This window comes from Gymnogyps californianus, chromosome Z (assembly GCF_018139145.2).
Source record: "Gymnogyps californianus isolate 813 chromosome Z, ASM1813914v2, whole genome shotgun sequence".
Taxonomy (NCBI): Eukaryota; Metazoa; Chordata; class Aves; order Accipitriformes; family Cathartidae; genus Gymnogyps; species Gymnogyps californianus.
The window spans coordinates 46,727,569-46,746,196 of record NC_059500.1 but is presented as its reverse complement, the minus strand read 5'-3'; the positions used below and the strand labels follow the sequence as shown (position 1 = coordinate 46,746,196).

At 38.9% G+C, this 18,628-nt stretch overlaps 1 protein-coding gene across 2 annotated transcripts in view; it reads right to left on the bottom strand.

Moving 5' to 3' along the window:
• The window catches only part of PCSK5 (proprotein convertase subtilisin/kexin type 5), a 259,439-nt gene that overhangs the window by 43,692 nt on the left and 197,119 nt on the right, over positions 1–18,628 (bottom strand). Inside the window, exons 21-22 of one of the 2 annotated variants that reach the window (XM_050913017.1) lie at positions 5,161–5,263; positions 1,781–1,917 (exon numbers count right to left, since the gene is read on the bottom strand). In XM_050913017.1, the coding sequence (XP_050768974.1) occupies positions 1,781–1,917; positions 5,161–5,263 (240 nt within the window). Of the gene's footprint in view, positions 1–1,780; positions 1,918–5,160; positions 5,264–18,064; positions 18,225–18,628 lie in introns of those variants that run through there. The other variant, XM_050913018.1, reaches the window with a different exon arrangement.

Sequence of the window (18,628 nt, the reverse complement as noted above, 5' to 3'; positions counted from 1 at the left end):
CTAGTGAATAATTACTGTTTACATCCATCAATCCAATAAAATAAGGATCAAGAGATTTCCATTACTGAGCTCCCTTGCAGTGAACGTACAAGTATTTGTACTGTATTGTACCTGCAGATGTAGAATTGCCATTAGGAAAGCAAAGCTGCTCACTTCACCTTTGGAAAGAATCAGTCTGTGTCCGTAGTATGTTAAACTGTAATCCTCATCCTAGTCACAGCTAGACTCTGGTATCATTTAGATTCGAATCTGAATAGCAAGCGTGCATCTATTTGCTATCATCAGAGCAACAGCATTCTCTAGTGCATGGGGAACTGGGAGGTCTCCTGCTTGAAATCCTTCTGAATGAAACCTGTGAAAACACCTACAACTCCCTGTGCCATATGCTGCAACATGGGGAGTTTTCTAATGGGTTACCCTACAGTATAAATTACATACATTATTGTGCTAAGTGTATTTGATTGCTTTAACTATAGAGCAAGAATTTGCTTACCATAATTTATTTTTGAAACTGCAGAGAAAGCAGCTATAATAGGGAATAATTGTTGCACCATAGCAGAAGTATTCAGACTTTGTTTCTTTTACTTTTAATCTACAAATCTTTAGAATTATCTTTTCCAGCCTCCTCAGGGTGTGACTCTCATCCCTGTCTTCATTTCTTGATACACAGAAATACAGACATTTATATTGCTGTCCATCATAGGGAGAGACTTGGGGAAAAAATGATACAAACTTCTCCCTCACATTGGACCTGAAGTACCATTTGAAAACTCTGTCTACTCAGTCACATTTCCCAAAGTGAGAAAGTCAATTTCATCATCTGTACGACAAATTAATGCCAGCCATACTAGTGTTTTCTTGTAATCTAGACATTTATTACTAAATAAAGCCTGGGCCATTAATGACTAGGACTGAAATGGAAGTAGCAGCTGAAAGGAAAAAGGCTGTGAATCCATTGTGAGTCCTCAGAAAAAGCTGACCAAAGATTCCCCTTTATTATGTGAATTGAAAGTTAAATCTTAAATACTCATTTCCAAGGGCAGTCCAGGCTAGTTACACATACTTATGTGTAATAGCCTCAAGTTCTTCACCCATCAGGTGTTACAGAGGCAAGAGGGAATGATTTTTAAAATGGAGCTTCAACAGGAGAAGAGTTGCTTTTTGGTACAACCACAAATTTAGCTATATTACCCTCTCTCTCAACCTAAGCTCTATAAAAATGTGTCAAAAAGACAAGTTTCTATGTGTGGTAGTGGTAAGCTTCTCTTTGCAGGCCCCATTTGTCCAGCTGCCGGGACACAGCAGTCTGTGGTGGAACCCACCACGCTTGTTTCCTAGCCTTCCCCAGCAGAAGTTTTGGAAAGCACCCTGGCTCCCTGCCTGCTTGTGCAAGCTTGTTCCATTTCAGTGTAGCACATACTGTGTAGAGGCTGGGGGAGGCATGTATGGAGCTTTCTTTTCCAGAGGCAGGCTATGTAGGTTTTCTGTCCTTTTCTTCCCGTGCTACTCTTTCTGTTTCTGTTAACATAGCTCCTATTCAAAATATACCAAGGGAAATGCATAAAGATGCAAGGACAATGCAGAGTTGTGTTTTCTTGTACTTTTTAAAAAACAAATTGAGTTCCAGCTCCCTTCAGGGTTAAAACAAGATTATGATGAAGATCAGTAGCAAAAGCACTACTTATTTTATTGGTTCTAACAACTGGCCCTGAGAGCAGAGCGAAAAGGGAATTTGGAGGCCAAGGAAGGGGAAAAAGCTTCAAGAGGAAATCTTTCTTACCTGTTCCACAAGTGGTGCACTTGTTAGGTTCACTTCCACTGCAGTCCAGGCAGGTATGATGGCACAAATGACATTGTCTTTTGAATTCAAACTTTCCTCTGGGGCATTGCATAACACAGCGACCATTGTCAAAGACTCTTTTGAGGCAGAGAGAGGCATAATTACAAATTTAGCAACTACTTGTTCTTTAAATTTAAAGGAAACTAATAAGAAACCCAAGATACTCTTTGCACTTTACTCCTTCATCTTCCTGATCTTATTCATAGTATTTACTAAGTGGAAAGTCAACCATGTTTTGAACCTGGATCTTAGACTTCAGAGATTAGTTTTTTCTGAGATTTTTCTGAGACAAATCACCTTTTGGTCCTGTACCTACATGTCCTTCTACCACAATCCCTGCAGTGGTCACTTATGTCTGTTAGAAGGAAAGCAAGACTTGGTCTTTCTCTGTGAAGGAATGATCTGTCTGTTCAAGTTTCCTATTAGTTTTACTTTAAAGGCTTCCTGTGAAAAGTACTACGGCTTCAGTAAAATGACTTTGTACATAAACTCAAACATCTCTCTGAATCTTGGCCTTTAGCAGCTGTATTTTTAGACTTGCATATCTGCAAGTTTTGCTGCTAAATATTCTCCTTTTGCTGGGTAATGAAATGTTTGCTACAGAATCCTTTTATGTGATGAAAACTTCTGGTCCATTTTTCACCACTACTTAATGTCTACTGGTTTTAATCTGTTTGGGAGAAAAGTAGGAAAGCATCAATACAGATATGGCTATTAAAAGAATACAAAACAAGTTGGCTAGAATAAGAGAGGAGAGACTGTAATCTTCCACATTTGACTGCTTTGACCAGTTTGGTATCTGAGGACTTGGGACTCAATTTCTGCAGAAGCTGAGCACCATTCAGGATCTTACTACAGATTTTGAGACTATCAGCTTGTCTGTACACTTAGGGAACAGTAGGCTTTCCATAACATTAAGATAGTGCATGCTTCCTTGGAGCCAGCCAATGGCATTAGAGAACGTCTGCAACATGCCTTCATAAATTTGAGTTGCTATGGGCATTGTCAGATTTATTCTGAAAGAAGAGAAGAAAAATATCTGCAAAGTTTAAAACCAATTTTGTCAAATAGTCTTTGAAACCATTTAAAATTTACCATGATTGGAAAAGTCTAGGCTTATGAAGTATGAAAATGGAAGAACAGGCTATCATGCAAACAGCCTTCCTGAAGTGCATGTAACAAAGGAAACTTAGGAATTGATTAAAAAGACGTGTGAGGCTGAAGGCAGGCTGCTGGAAGGAATTAGGGAGAAGCTTGTATGGCTATATGAAGTATTCAGCAAAGATGTATCTCTGCTCTGGAGTCTGACAGTAAGATAGTCCTATGCAGACTGTAGCTCATACAGCTATACCTGCACGTTTAAGATCATTATTCAGCTCTTCGTGGGGACTGCAGCCCACTCTGGTAGGTTTCTGTGCAAATGGGACAATGTGACAGAAGCACTGGAGGTAGCTGGGCTATGCTTATATGACATGCAAATATTACTGTGTTCTACTACATGTGCTGGCTGTAATGATAGCCATCCTTACAAACAGCTCACACAGTGGTAAAGTACATTTTTCTTGCTTTTTGTTATCTTGCCCCTCATGGAAGACACCAGCAGGTCAGATCGTGTCACTAACCTTTGTAGCTCAAACAGTAAACAGACGGATGAGGAATTTTGTGAAAATCAGTTTGGCTGGACAAAAACCTACAATTCCATAATTTTTTAAAAACAGGTAACAGTATTTTGAATTGCGAAACAAGAAGATGATCTGACAGTGATTTTGTTATGAAATAAGGTGACATTTACTGCTGAATTTTCACAAAGAACAGGAATTGTTCAGTGTTTTCATTTTCACATTATTTTCAGTAATCCCTCCCCCCAAGTCTTTTCATCCTTTTCAAAGAGGAAAGGTGTTCCCCTGTAGGAAAGCAGCACTGCTGAATTTTAGTCCATATTATCTAATGGCCACTCATTACTGTCTTCAATAGACACTATCTGAAGCTCTCAAGAGTGACAGGATTTAGGATTCTGTTTCAATTAAACAGGTCTATTTCAAGTACGTAACAAATAATGTCCATTGGAAGGATTTACTCTTTAGCCTCTGAATGAGATTTTTCTTTATTATTATTTCTTTTACTAGTGACTGTCCTAATATGACTTTTTCTAACAGCTTTCATAATATGCACAAGGAGCACAGAAAGCTTTTGGAAACCTTAGATACCAAAATTGAAAACTGTTAGAGGATTTGTTATGGGGGAGACAGCAGCATACTTCCAAAAGGTCACAGAGACCTCATTACTGCAAACACCTATGTGGTTTTGCCTAATGGTGCTGTTCTGTACCTTCTTTGTTTTGCAAATATCTCTGTGTAAAGCTCACAAAATAGGTTGCAAGGAAACACAGACAATCTAATTTAAATGCAATTGTGAATCAGAGAAATCCAGTCCACAGTCCAAAATTCTGACCAGACTTCCTGTGCTAATGCCATCTCTGGTGTAACACACTTTAATTTAATACTGTTTCCTCAGTTATGAATTTGTTTGGACTCCATTGGTCCTGGTGCATCTTTTATTGGCATAGTCATATCATAGATATTTGCAGGGTAAATTGCAGGATTGCTTGGGGATTTTTTTTGTCTTGCAGGACCTGATTCTGATTTCATACCAGTGTAAATATCAGCTGGCTACAATGCAATCCAGTGCAACAGAACCAGAGCTATCAGTGCGACAATAAAGCTATTGGTAGGACATGAGTTTAAAACCAGTAGACTCTTGGATTAGGTGCGAGATGACCTAAACATAAGCCTCTGATCTGCAATGATGTCCTGTGGAAAAGCTTCTTTCTAGTTCTGTTCATTTCTCATGGCAGGTTAGAAAAATCAGCTGAACCTAAAATGCCTCAGTTAGGGGATGGTGTTTAGGTGCTATGAATATCTCCTGAATTAGCTGATTGCTAGCCTCAGTGTCCATATTCATGCCTTGTGCCAAACTCCATAGCTGTGTACAACTACAGATGCCCTAGACTCTTGTTAAATTTGTCACTGTTGCAATTCTAGCAATTATGACTTTGAAAGGATGAAAATGAAAGAAAGACTATTTCACGTATTAAAAGAAATTTTTCTGTATCTGTTGGAATCACCTGGCTAAACATCAACTGCCTGTGTAGCCAACTGTCTTGTTCACATAACACTTGTTTTCTCACTTGCCCTGGTTTTGTTTGCCCTAATCATTGCTTGCTTCTTCAGTCGACTCTGCAAGCTAGTGCTAAAGACCATACAGCCACTTCTCCAGATGATGCGAGGTCTTTGTGCTGCAGTGTGCTAGGAGACAATTACCTTGTGAGTGGGCAGCTGATGCAGTTGTCTGGCTCAGGTCCAATGCACTTCTGACAGGATGCTTCACACAACTGACATTCTTGGGAATCATCAAGATATTCCCCTGGTAGAAAAAATTTGTTTATTTCAGATCAACATCTCATGTTAAAAAAACCCATGCACTAAGCCAGGTTGGAAAATGTAATGAGTAAAAGGAATTAGATCTGTTTTGAATTACTAAAATGAGCACATTTCCCTGTGGTATCAGGAAAACAAGTACTGGCTCCCTTGGGGAACCAGGATACTCAGAATTAGTAGTTTCTAGTCCTTATTTGTTTATTTATTTATTTTTATTTTCCATGTGAATCTGACAGCGAGTGATTTTTGTTGTTCAGGTTAATGCTATTTCTTTTGCATCAGTTGAAGTAATGGGACTCTTTAAGATTCACCATGGAGAGTTACATCAAAACGAGTGCTACGTAGGAGTATTTATCACCTAATGTCCTTTGGTGCAGTTGCAACGTGCTCCTGATTGCAAGCTGCAGCATAAAGAGTGTGCTGTCATGGGTATGGGGTATATTACATGAGGAGAAGGACTTGAGTAAGCTTCCATTAGTCAGAGACATGCTGGTGCTTCCCAAACCTCTGGCTGTAACATCTTTTGTCCCCCTCCCAAGCTGCTGCTGGAAGACTCCACACCTAAAAGACCTACGCTTTCATTTAGGCTGAATGAAAATTTGGTGCCCAAGCACCCGTTTGGACTTGAAAAAAATAATTTTGCATTATATGAATCGTTGCCTTAAAACTGAGATAAAGATACAAACACTTCCAGATCATGAATACACTAGTACTACTATGGTGCTGAAGTGCAAAGTTTGCTTCTTTATTTGCTGAATATTAATTACAATATTGGTACAAACTGGTAAGCTGTACACTTCATAACTCTCAGAGCAGAGATATTTATTTGTTAAGTAGCACGAATACTGTATCTGTGTGCAGCATTGTGCAGGGACAGTAAATTGGTTTATCAAGCAGTTTTATAAAGCTCAAGATTGGGTCTTTTATGTCAGTTTGTTATGGGAAAATTTATTCTAACTGAGTCTGTATATTTGAGAGAAGTGGCTATTCCTTCATTCTTAAGTAATGGAAGAGGTTGGGCAGAGAGTCCTATATAATACATAAAACCTGCAGTTTCTATGGATACTTCAATATGGAGAAACTCTTTCCACTTGCATTGCTGCTGGGAAATCCAGATTTGGCAAATGCAGTGAACTTTAGGAGTTAAAATACAAATGTGGAATGACTTGGTTTTGGCTCTCAGTTGCAACGAGTTCCTTACATTGAATAGCAAAGGCACTGTACGAGCAACTGTTGCTGTAAGTGTAAAACGACGTAGGAAAGAAACATTTTCTAAAATACTGCAAATTACGTTCTCTGTCCCTTGTGTTTTCTACTCCGTATTAATCTGTATTAACAAATTTTATGATAGTTGAAATCTCTGATATGAGATATAAGCTAGGATAGTACTTATGATGCTTAAGGGGGTTGGAACAGTATAGTTATAAAGGCATACCAACTGGAACGTCCAGCCAACTGTGGGCAAAAGCTGAGGTACCCAAAATGTAGGTAAAGATACAATTTTCATTTTGTAAAGGTTTGTGTGTCTCCTGAAGAAAGGAAAAAGGTAAAAGGCAAGCCAAAAGCCAGTGACAGAGCCACATAAAACACAAAAACTGTGCTCCTCAGAGGCTGGTCTGGAATCAGTGCTAACTGGGAAGAGGTTCAGAACTGGGAGCAAATGAACAGTCTCTTGATGAGATCAGGGAAACAGAAATCTGTGTATGCATACACATTCACACATTTTTACAGTTCTCATTATCCAAAGAGCATTTTGTATATATATATTTACATGTATTTATGTAATCCCACACATGCCCATATAGGCCAAACCTTGAATCATGTAAATCGACATAATTCCATGGAAATAGTGTAGCTTTTCTGAACTGCAACACTGTATCTTGTATCATATATTGCATTATAAAGGACTAATAATAAAATCGTTATAAATTGTATAGCTGTTTGACATAGAATTCAGCAGAACTCTGAATTTATCCAGATATTACTGAGATAAAATGTTGTATTGATGAATAACTATCAGAATACAGAGTATTTATAATTCTCACTTTCTGGAAAAAAAGACTGTGGCCTGCTGTCCAGTAGATCATCAGGCCATTGACAAATTTGCTCAATGTAGGCTTCTTGAGTCTTTCCAATACATATTCAGAAGGTATAACATGGAATCCCATGATCTCAAATGCTTTATGAGATTTTAAAATATAATTTGACACATATATATACACATACACACACATATATTTGAACAATACACAACCATGAAAAAACGCAATATCTGGAAAGTCTTCCTATTGCAGGTCTGGTGGCTCAGTTCTTTATACTACCGGCTTTACATCACTGGGAAATCTGTCAGGGCAACAATATTAAGTAATTGCTTCTCTGATGTTGTTTTGTGATACGTGTTAGAAAAACTTTTTGTTTCTCCAGTCCTTCACTTTATTTGCCCGCACTGCCTGTATGCTTATCCATCGGACCTGAGCTACTAATTCATACACCTCAGCTATGCCCAATCAAATCCTTCCCACATGGTAGAAGTGCTTAGTTTTAAAAGGTTTTTGTTATTTCTTTGTTACGCCTTTCATTGGAAGTGCTGTAATTCATTTCAGCTGTGCTGGAATAGTGCCAGGAAGACCAGTTCTCTGCTTAGTTTATCCTCCAAGTTGAAGCATTTTAAAGCATACTATTTTAAGAACGTGCACCAGAAATGCTTACATATTAGGCCCTCTAAATTGCAAGTCAAATCTAGAACTGTAGATCTGCCACTAAATGTTAGTGAAATAGTTTTTAGTGGATATTCAAAGAGTTAACAGTGAAATGCAACTTTAAAGAAGACTTTTAAACTCTTCCACAGGGCAGTTTAACTGTTTGCCAGAATTCCTTGTGGGCAATATATTTCTTTACAAATCTTGCTAGATAAATGCTAGTTACCAAGGCCTCATCCCTCTTTTTTTTTTTCTTTCTTCTGTATAAAAATTCTTTATCTGTCCAACATACATAATGGGGGAATACTCTCAGCAATGCCTCTCAGCTATGCCTTCAATCAGGCAATGCTTGTCAGTTACTTCGGATCATCCCATATTTAACCTTCATTTATTTCTCAATTCTGTTACCTTGTCACCTTGTTTAACAACATTTGTCACCTTGTTTAAAAAAAAAAGGAACTGAAGGTATTACAGGAATAAGGCTATGTTAACAGACACAATGCCTCATAATGGGAAGATTTTAATGTACAATTTTTTGTGTCCCTAGTTAGAAATGTTTAGTTCCACATCTGGGCCACATCAGGTTGCAGGCTGTGCCTTTAACTGCATACGAGAGCCCTACACTTACACTGAGTTCCTAACAGTTGACATGGTGCATTTTAAAATGAGGTAAGGACTATTATCTCCCATTAAGGAGGCAGAAAAACTGTGTTGCAGTAAGATCATCAAGTTATGGTGTAATAGCAAACTAGAACCTGTCTCTCCTGAGTCCCAGACTAGAGCACTATCACAGTTGCCAGGTCATTGCTATGTCTTTGCATAAGCAATATTAAATGTACAGCCCTTATCTTGTCACTATTTCTCTCCTGCTTTCCAAAAGCTGTGCCATTCATTGACAGCACATGGCGTTTCAGGAGACCAGTTAGATGAGGGTGTGAATATCCTTGTATAAGTTATGCCTGGAGATACAGTTTTATGTGCTGGCAGTCATAAATGAATCTTTCTCTTGTAGCCCCCCCATGAGACTTCATCACTGCAAGTCATGTGTTACTTCCTCACTTTTCTTAATCAAAACATCACTACCTAATTTAAAAATGTTCATTGGTTATCTTCCATAGCATTGCCCCAATGACTTTTCTTTATAATCAATGAGAAAATAACCTTATTTCCTCCCTTTTGCTTGTTTACTTTCATGGGAACCTGGATATGGATTTTGTACTTGGGCTTTTGTATGTAATCTTATGGGTTACAAAGGTTTCACAGAGCAGATAAAGAAACATTGATCAGAATTGTTTTTCATCAATCAATCAGCAGTGAGAACCAAAAGGATTCAGTCTTACGGAGCTCTTCACTTTTTCCATGTTCGGCCTTGATACATTTTATTTTGGCTGGCTCGTGGGATCAGCTCCTTGAGTTTTGCTGAAGAAATATTTATCCATAAAGCTTAAGTCCTTAGACTAACCTGCATATAACAAGCCATTAAAATTCAATCTGAGGATTCCTCTTAAAGTTACCCCTCTGTTTAGTCCAAAGCCTTAATGTTTGATAGATTACAGCTCCCTGAAAGAAATCTTGTGTTCATCTTGAAAATGTTAGGACATGGAGATTATGGCATTTCCTTTCCCCCCAAATTTTGGGCAGTCACACAAAATTTGAGCCTGGTTTCCAATTATTTGTGTAGCTTCAGCTTTCAGTCTCCTGCTAATTATTCTTCTGTAATTGTAATTATTTTACACAATGATCAAATTTCTCTCTCCCTATTTGGATGTGCAGAAGGGACAAAGAAGGTACCCTTCATGGGCAAAACTTTGGGGTGCTATGATTTGAGGTGATGAGAGGGATTCAGGATTGGAAGTCGTCTTTTCAAAAGTGCTCTAGGCAGTGATGAACCAGAAAGCTGAAATTAGGATGTTGGTTCCTAAGTCACCGAATCTCCCCCTTGTGCTAAGGGACAAAGCAGAACATTGAAAAGGGCTGAACATCTCTTCCCTGAACAGTGCTGTGTGGAGCTGAGTGTGATACAATGATTTTAGGATGAAAGGCCCTTTTGTTACAGGATTAGCTGAGGTCACACAGAGCCTCAGGTTAGCTTTAATCGTGACAGGCAGGAGAGAGGCAACTGCCTTTATCAACTACACTATCTTACACAGCCCTCTATTCTTTCTCTTGCAGAATAAAAATATTTACATTAACCAAAGCTGCCTCTTTTGCTGACACAAAGGGATTTTTTCCCCTCTTTATTCAGTGTGTTTCTTCCCTCATTTCTATGTAGTATTTATACAATGGTTGTTAGAAACCCACTGAAGAGCCAGAGCCCTCAGGGGTACTGAGCAGGCATAAATAGACTCCAGAAAGACATTTTTTAGCATTTTAAAAATCAGCTTTAAACCTCCATTTGTACTATTTTTTTTAGCATTTTAAAAATCAGCTTTAAACCTCTGTTTGTACTAATAATGTGGATGCCTGGCTGGGATCAGGGTTTCTCCCTTGCCTGTGTAAGAACAAAGGTCAGAGTCTGGCAAAGTTTTCTGCTGCTCACCTGGAGCCTGAAATTTGACAGCCCCGTGAGAAAGTGGGAAGGGGAATGGAGCAATCCTGATCTGTATTGCTAACGTTTTGTTCTGTACCTTTCTCACTTCTTGAAGGAAGGGGAAATACTACGGCACTCTCAAAAGTTTGGACTGACAATGAAAAAAAATCTGTTTAGCCTCTCCATTTCTGGAGCTTCCCAACCGGAAATTTCCCTGTCTGATCTTGTCAAGCTTCCTATTTTTTGTGAAGCTTAGTAGCTGGGAATTTCCTATATGGCAGTGGAACGGAGACACCTGAATCTCACTGAAAATTATCTTATCGTGCTGATAGTACTGCTTTGGAAATCCAGGTAGTTTCCTGTGAAATATGCAAAAGAAAGGTGCAAGCTGACTGTATGCATTGAGTATAGCTAGTGTTATTTGCACCTGAAGTACATTAAAGATAGGATCCTTCAATGCTGGAGGAAAACACGTCATACTCCAGAGGCAACCATGGTAGCATGGCATCTCTCTCCTATGTTATACAGGAAGGAGTATGTAATTTGTATACACAGAGCCCTTCCTGTCCACAGGATTTCTGGAGTCTGACTTGGATAGACATAAACCTGAAATGAGAAGAGCTGGCTGTCTCAGGGCAGTGTTTCAGTGGTGTCACCTGTCTTAAATAGAGAGACCCCTGCACAGAGTGTTTGTACTGGAGATCTCCAACTTAATCATGACGTGAACACAGACCTGCTAATCTGCTCATAACTGGGCAGATTTCAGCAGGCAAACTATTGCCCGACAAGATACAACAATATAGATTCATACTGCTAATCAAATGCAATTTCTGTTTAATTTGCAGAGCTGAATACATATTAAAGCCTGAAAGAAATCTTCCAAACAGATACAAGTTTATGTCCTTGGAAGTAAGGAGCAGACCAAATTAAGTCTTTTAATGAGAGGTATAAAGGAGTAAATTTTATTCCTATCTGTAACTTTTCAGCCAACTCAATACACTTACATTGGTGATCTCCCCTTGCTTAAAATCTCCCCTGGTTCCTCGTCTCCACTATCAGCATTTCAGGACTAGCCAAGGTAATAGCTTTTGATGATTACCCTGGAAAGCACAGTCCAGGATGTCCCCTTTAATGATCACATGTTCCATGCTGAGGGTGCAGAAACAGGTAAATGATACAGACCTTCTAATTCCCTCCTTTCAGCCTTGGGATTGAAAGCGTTCAGGGAAGCCATGCTAAAGGCAGACCCAGCAAGAGCAGCATTTACACAACTTCAGTTCAGTATGGCCTTGCTCTTGGAGTAAGAAAAGGGGCTACTTTATTTGGGAATAAATACTTGAGTTACTTCTGTCTTTTGATCCAGTGGCATTGCACAGAATGGTCACAAGTACCATGGCTGACAGCAATGCGATCCATGGGGACTGGGAACCAGGTGCTAGACTTTCCTTCCAACCCACGTCTCAAAGAACATCTGCACGCATCAGGAGGATGCAGTGGGCAGTGGGCAGGCCAAGGAAAATTGTAAATGGAAAAGATATGCTGTATTTGAATCGTAACTAAACCACAGTAGTCACACTCCAGTGAACATTCAGTGCTATTATTGAGTTTGCATGATGGAGCCACTAATTCTCCTTGGGTAAATAAATATTCACTGCCTGTCAATGCTCTAGCTTCTCCCCCCCAGGCTGATTGGAAAAACGGGTACTTAATCAGCTCATTGCATAACACCATAAAGCAAAGGTGTCTACTGTGTTTTGTGATGGGACAGTATCTTTTGCTTTGAAAACTGATGTTTTCCCAGAAGACCTTCAACAAATCCATCCCCCAAACACTGAGAAACACTGATAAATAAATGGTTGTACAAGGGGCACTCTCCTAAGCTGTGCCTTGCCCATCTTTGGCAGCAAATGCATGAGATGCTCATAAAAAAGAGACGTAACAAAAACCAGTCTTTGGTGCAGCACTGAGAGGCTGCATTTGTTGCTTACTGGAATTATTTTTTTTAAATGCTCAGAGCCTTCTCACCATAATATGCTTTCCTTTGACTACATTTCCCACACTAGAAGTGAAAATTGGCTCCGTTTTTATGCAGTAATCATTGCTTTCTAATCCAGAAAGAAACTCCTTCCAGGATCGTTTCAATCATAGTGTGGCTATAAAAATATAATTCCGTGCTGGTGTCTGCTACTCTTGCACAGCAGGTGAACATTACTGCAATCTCTCTGGCTTTATCCTGAGGATTTCAGACAGTTTCCCTAGTGAGACCCAATGTTACAGTGCTCTGAGACTTCACAGAAATGTCCCAGGACTTCAATAGATCTGAATCCTCTTTGCTCATCAGTGTGGAACCAATGGTGGAAAGGCAGGTGTTGGTTGCACTTCCACTGGTTGGATGCAAGCCTAAGGTTCAGAGCCTTAGTTTGTTCTCAGGGACACTGTGTTGCTACCCACAATTCTTCAGTCCTTGCTAATGAGGAGGATTTAAGCCTCAATACACTCTCATGACAGGTGGCAGTAAATAATCAGATAATCAATTTCATCGAAAATTGAAATCTCCCAAGATAGTTTAAGTAAGACAAGTAAATAAAAATTATGCCAAACAGAAAACAGTTTTTCCCCGCTAAACAAAATGTTCATCAAAAATACATTTTCAAACTTTTTTTTTCATATATTGAAACTGCATATTCTGAACAAGCTCATGCAAGTTGCTGTTGGTGTCAGTTTCTTTTTGATGAAAACTTGACTAGGATTTTTCTTTGTATGCTGTAAAACTTTTTTAATGCTTGCTTAAAATATTTTGCACAAACATCTAATGGCAGAACTTTTCTTGATTCATTCTGTACCAATGACATGACAATGGCATATCCAATATAAATATAAGGCATGGTAATGGATCACAGACAAGTTATTGTTCCGCGAGTTGCACTGCAAATTGAAAGCTTTGACTCATACAAGCAGTCACTTAAATGTCTTTACAGGAATCTTGAATTTATAACAGGCCTTCTGACAGTCATTCAGTTCATCAAACAAATTCCTTAAAAAGTAGCAGATAGATAGTTACCTAAAGTGGCCACTCATACAGATAATGCTCACTCTGGTTGTGGTGTTGCTATTAAGAGGATTAACTTGGTCATCACCAGTTGCAAGTTGTATTTAGTGATGGGTGAAATTGCTGTAGTCAGCTCTAGTATCTCTGTATATAGGTTTACTCATCTTCAAGGCTCATACTGTCATACCTCTTATCATCACCTGACAATGTGGAACAAGCAGCAGCCCTGCTATTACTCAATATATTCAGTAGCAGGGGTTGCTCAGAATTTCACAGGACATTGGAAAGTTGCAATCCCAATAGACATTGGGATAGTCTGTAAGGTCTCATAGGGAAATCTTTATTAGAAAACAGTGTTCTCCACAGAGGGGGAGTTTGCAAAGCCTCCCCAGAAAGAGGCAGGATGTGCCAGTGGAGATTGGTGTGTGGGTAGGCAGGGTCTAAGCCAAGAGCCACAGGAGCTACTGGTCAGAAGCATACAGTTTCCACTGACATATCCTGGCAGGTATCTGACTTGCTGATCCCACAACACTGGTGTATGGCTGAGGTGGAGAGCTGCAGCTAGAAAGGGAGTAAGGCTGTAACCCCATTGCAGAAAAGGAAACACTTTTGCTATTATAAAATGACGCCCTCACACAACAGGCTTCTGCAGGATGCTCTGCAGGTCTGGGGCATGCTAAACTTTTTTCTTGTTAAAAGTAGTGTTAGCACATGTATGAGATTTTTTTTGGGGGGGGACCAAAGCTGTCATTGTCTTTGAGACTTTTAGTAAAGAAGAGGTCCTGTTGGGTATCCAGTTTGCATTTAAATCAAGGATTGTGTAAGGATTCTCCTAAACAGACATGAACTGGCAAATACTTCACCATGGAAGTGGCATATCTTAACTAGAAGAGCATCTTCAATTTGTCATTGCTTTTTGACTTATGATATAAATAAGGCAGAAATCAATGAACAAATTTGGACTGATGCCATCCACAGTCCTTTCAGACATGGAGAAAAGTATCATTTTGTTCATGCTTAGCAGCTTCTGATCTTCCTAAAATGGTCCATATCTGTTCTGCATGCCAACACCACAGTGTCAAATACTGAACACTCCAAACTACCAACCACTGAATCAGAGAGGGAGGCTCGATCACCTGAGAAAACTCTGCAGCTGGAAACAAACTAGCTTCCTTCAATTGCAATCCTGTTGCTGCAGCAATCCTCTTGTACAAGGACTAACTATAGTGCTGCTTACAAATTCTGCTTGCATCTGGCCACTGCCATTAAGGCATCACAAATAAAAATGATCAAAGAGTCTGAGCTGACACTAGAAAGCACTGGTTTTCAGCCTAAAACTCAGTTCTATGCTTACTGGTCTGTGAGACTTCACAGCTCAACATTTACAGATACGCCCTCTAGAGCAGACTTCTTTGGCCAGAGCTATAACAAGTTTATTATCACTCTTTGCATGTTTCCTACCCAAAGAAGATGAAATCTTGACAATAAAAGACACTATGATTGATTGAATTTCTCATGCCAGTTGGAAGATGAAAGTGAGGTGGGAGCTGAAAGAAGTAGCTCTTCATACAGTATTGGTGTAAGGGTTAGGCCAACCTTTTTTCCAGGTGTGGTCTTAGCAGACTACTGCTAAGAATGTGCCATCCCACATATGCTTGCTCCCAGGACTGACAGGGAAACTGTGAGACTGATGACCTAACTCCTTGTTTTGAAACCAAGTTGGTGACAATGAGAGCTGTTTAAGGCTGAAAAGTGTTTTTTTCAGGAAATTCTTTACACGGCTTCAGTGAACTTGCTTAAAACATCATCTGAATATGTAACTTCTTGGATAAGTTGCCACTTTGGTCTCCACTCAGGTTGTAGGACTAAGTGGGAAATGAACGAGAGCATCAGCTAATGCCGATGGAGGGTCTCACCCTGCAGGGGTAACTGATTAGTCTACATGGAGCCCTTTTGATCTACTGGCAAGGACAGACAGCCTGCTGTTCTCAGGTGGCAGTTTGGGGTTGTGATCTGAGGTGTACTGGATGCGAGTACTGGCACGTGAACAGCTATCAATATCTCACTGTGCAAACGGCCACGTATGACTGCAAAGATGAAACTTCCCTCCTGAGCTGTCTGAGCCAATAGGTAGTTATGGATTTCACTTTTTAATCCTAAGCATGCAAGAGATTAGACTCATCACAAACTCTCACAAGTCAGAGGAAGCCAACGTTGCTATCCACTAGGTTTCAGACGTGGCTGTACTGCTACTACACAAAAGGTGTCCTCCACGGAAACCAGACATTTCTGCAATCATAAATTCCATCACTTAAAACAAAAAAAATCCACAATAAAATTAAACACCCTTACCCTCCCAATTTGTTTCAATGACTTGCATGTGGTATCTAAGTGCTCTATACCATAAAGCTACCTGTGCCCTTCAACAAAGATATTTTACATATAGATTATCAACATGTTTTTCCAGACCAAAAGAACAGGAATTTAGGTTAATTTAATAGAAAAAATAAAATATGGAATAACATTGATTTTGGCCGATATCAATTACAACAGAACTACCCTATTTTACAAATAACAACTGAACATTTTACACATGTACAGTATTTTTTCAGTAAAAATGAATTTGGATATAACAACGTGTCAGTTTTTTTAAAGAAAACAAAGTTATTAATCTCTTCTCTATAATAGTGTTAGAGACATTTGTAAGTATTCAAACAAATTCTTTACAATCCATTACATAATTAAATCTCAATTATGAATATATATTTATATATAATATATATATAATATTAACTTAAACTTTGAAAGCATTATGTTCTAGTTAAACATGTTATACTGAGAAATGAGGCAGTAACAGACTAGTAGTTAAACTAGCACAAACTGAATTCTTTTAAATTTGAATGTTTATCAGGAAATTTGTAATGGGCACCACAGGAGCTTGACTGGCCCCCTGTCATACCAAACCAGGTTGTAATAGTTTATCATCTGCTCTCTGCTAAAGGTGGCACATTACCTCTATAGGTTTGTATCCATTTGTTTGTAAAAATTCCACAATCATTTTTGATCCTCTTTATTTTCTAACGGTTACATGCTTAAACACCTGCAAACCATTTTCTGTTTGTGTGTCCTGGAAAGGTAACTGAGAAAGATACTTGTACGTTTTAAGTATTATCCCCTGAAAACAGTATCTTTGAAGTTCGATCTTCTGTGTTCTGCTAAATGACTGTCTTTTGAACAGTATGCTAAGTCAAGCTGATGAAGATATATTAAACGGAAATTTGTACTGGCAGCCGTGTGCCTGGGTAAAGAGAGAAAGGCAGGGGCCACTTCTCTCACCACCCAGGATGGTTTTACAGTGAGGTAACTCCATTGGCCTCAGCAGGACTATTCCTGCTGAAATTTCTATTGTGAGCAGTTAAAAGCAGATTCAGGCCCATCATGACACAATTGTTACACCAAGAGAACCATTGATATATTGCCCTATATGTAATTATTCCTGGAGATGTATTTGGCACAATTATAAATCCAGTCCTGTAAACACATCCTGTCGCATATAGTCACACTGGCATTTACATATGGGCACTATGAAATAGCTCCACATATCTGTATGATAATATCCCCTTTTTTGTGAACGTTACAAGACAACAATAATTTATGAATACTTCTTACATGTTAGCAATGTTTTCTGACTTCCGAGCATATACACTACTCTCGCTTATGCAAACCAAGAGAAGTAGTATCTTTTGAATTTGTTCACTACAGGAACAACTTTTTTTTAAAGTTTATTTGAAATAGCTTTGACAATTTAAAAAAATAAAATAAAAATCCTAGCATATCTGTTAATAAGCTAGCTGTCTAAAAATGAAATCTATATGACCAAAACCACATTTTGGGCAAACATATATACATACTGCATGTGATACAAAAAACAGCACACAGCAGAGGAAGTAAGAAAGAAATGTGTGCAGAAATGTTCACTTTTCTTTTTTTAAATACTGTTACAAAAGGGGCAGAACTTAGTCCTGCAGCTAATGATGTTTCTGATCCCCTCAGGAACTCAAGTTCCCCCTGTCAATACACATAGCACAAAAAAGACTAATGCAAACATTTTTGTATTGTTTAGTTTTAATCCATGTAAACTTGTGTTGTATCCTCGAAACACTCTTTAAACATCTTGAAGGGGAAAGAAGCAGGAAAAAAAGGGAAGAAAAAGGACCTTCAAAAACCAAGAATAATCCTAAGGTTGACAGGAAATCAAATCATGAGTTAAACGTTAATTTTGGCATCAAATGCTTTGGTCACACAATACTGACTCTGTGATCCTGGATGCTCAGCTCTAGACACCCAGTTATGAAAGGTAGGCGTGTTGTAGTTTTTCCATTTAAGTTCCAACAAACAGTTCACCATCTCCCCAGACAAAGAGGGGGGGGAGAGAGAGAGGTGGCTTTCTTTTTTTTTCTTTTTTTTTTTCTTTTTTTTCCTTTTTTCCTTTTTCAGTAATACGGATTAATCTATAAGTCTACAGGAGCAGGAGGACGCTGGGAGGTGTCAGTTCACCCCTTGTGCGTACATGTTCTGCAACACAATTGCTGAAGCACCTTCCGCTGGCAGAGATTGTTCTTTTTCACCAGCATACAGAATCCTCCCTCGGCCCAGGACTCTTCCGTGGCTTCCGGGGGGCAGCAGCAAGAGAAGAAGGGGAGGTTGAAGGTTTGGAGAGCATGGCGTGTACAATGGAGGAAGGTTTAATTGGTCAGACAGGCAGATTTGGTTGAAGAGACCATTCAGGAGCAGGTAGCAAGTAGGAAATTTGGTCCATCAAAAGGAATTTCAGTCAACAGCATTTTTTTTTTTTTTTTTTTTCAGGAAGAGATATTGTGTGGTCCGACAGGGAATGATTGGTATCCATTTGTGAAAAGGAAAAAAAGATTAGAAAGAGAATAATTAGAAAACAGTGATATTTACAGCAAAGGAATTTGTTCTCAATTTTTATGAATCAAAAGAATAAAACAGTCAAACCACAGAAAAAGAATAAAACATTCTCAACAGAAATGCAAATCCTATAGAGTGAGT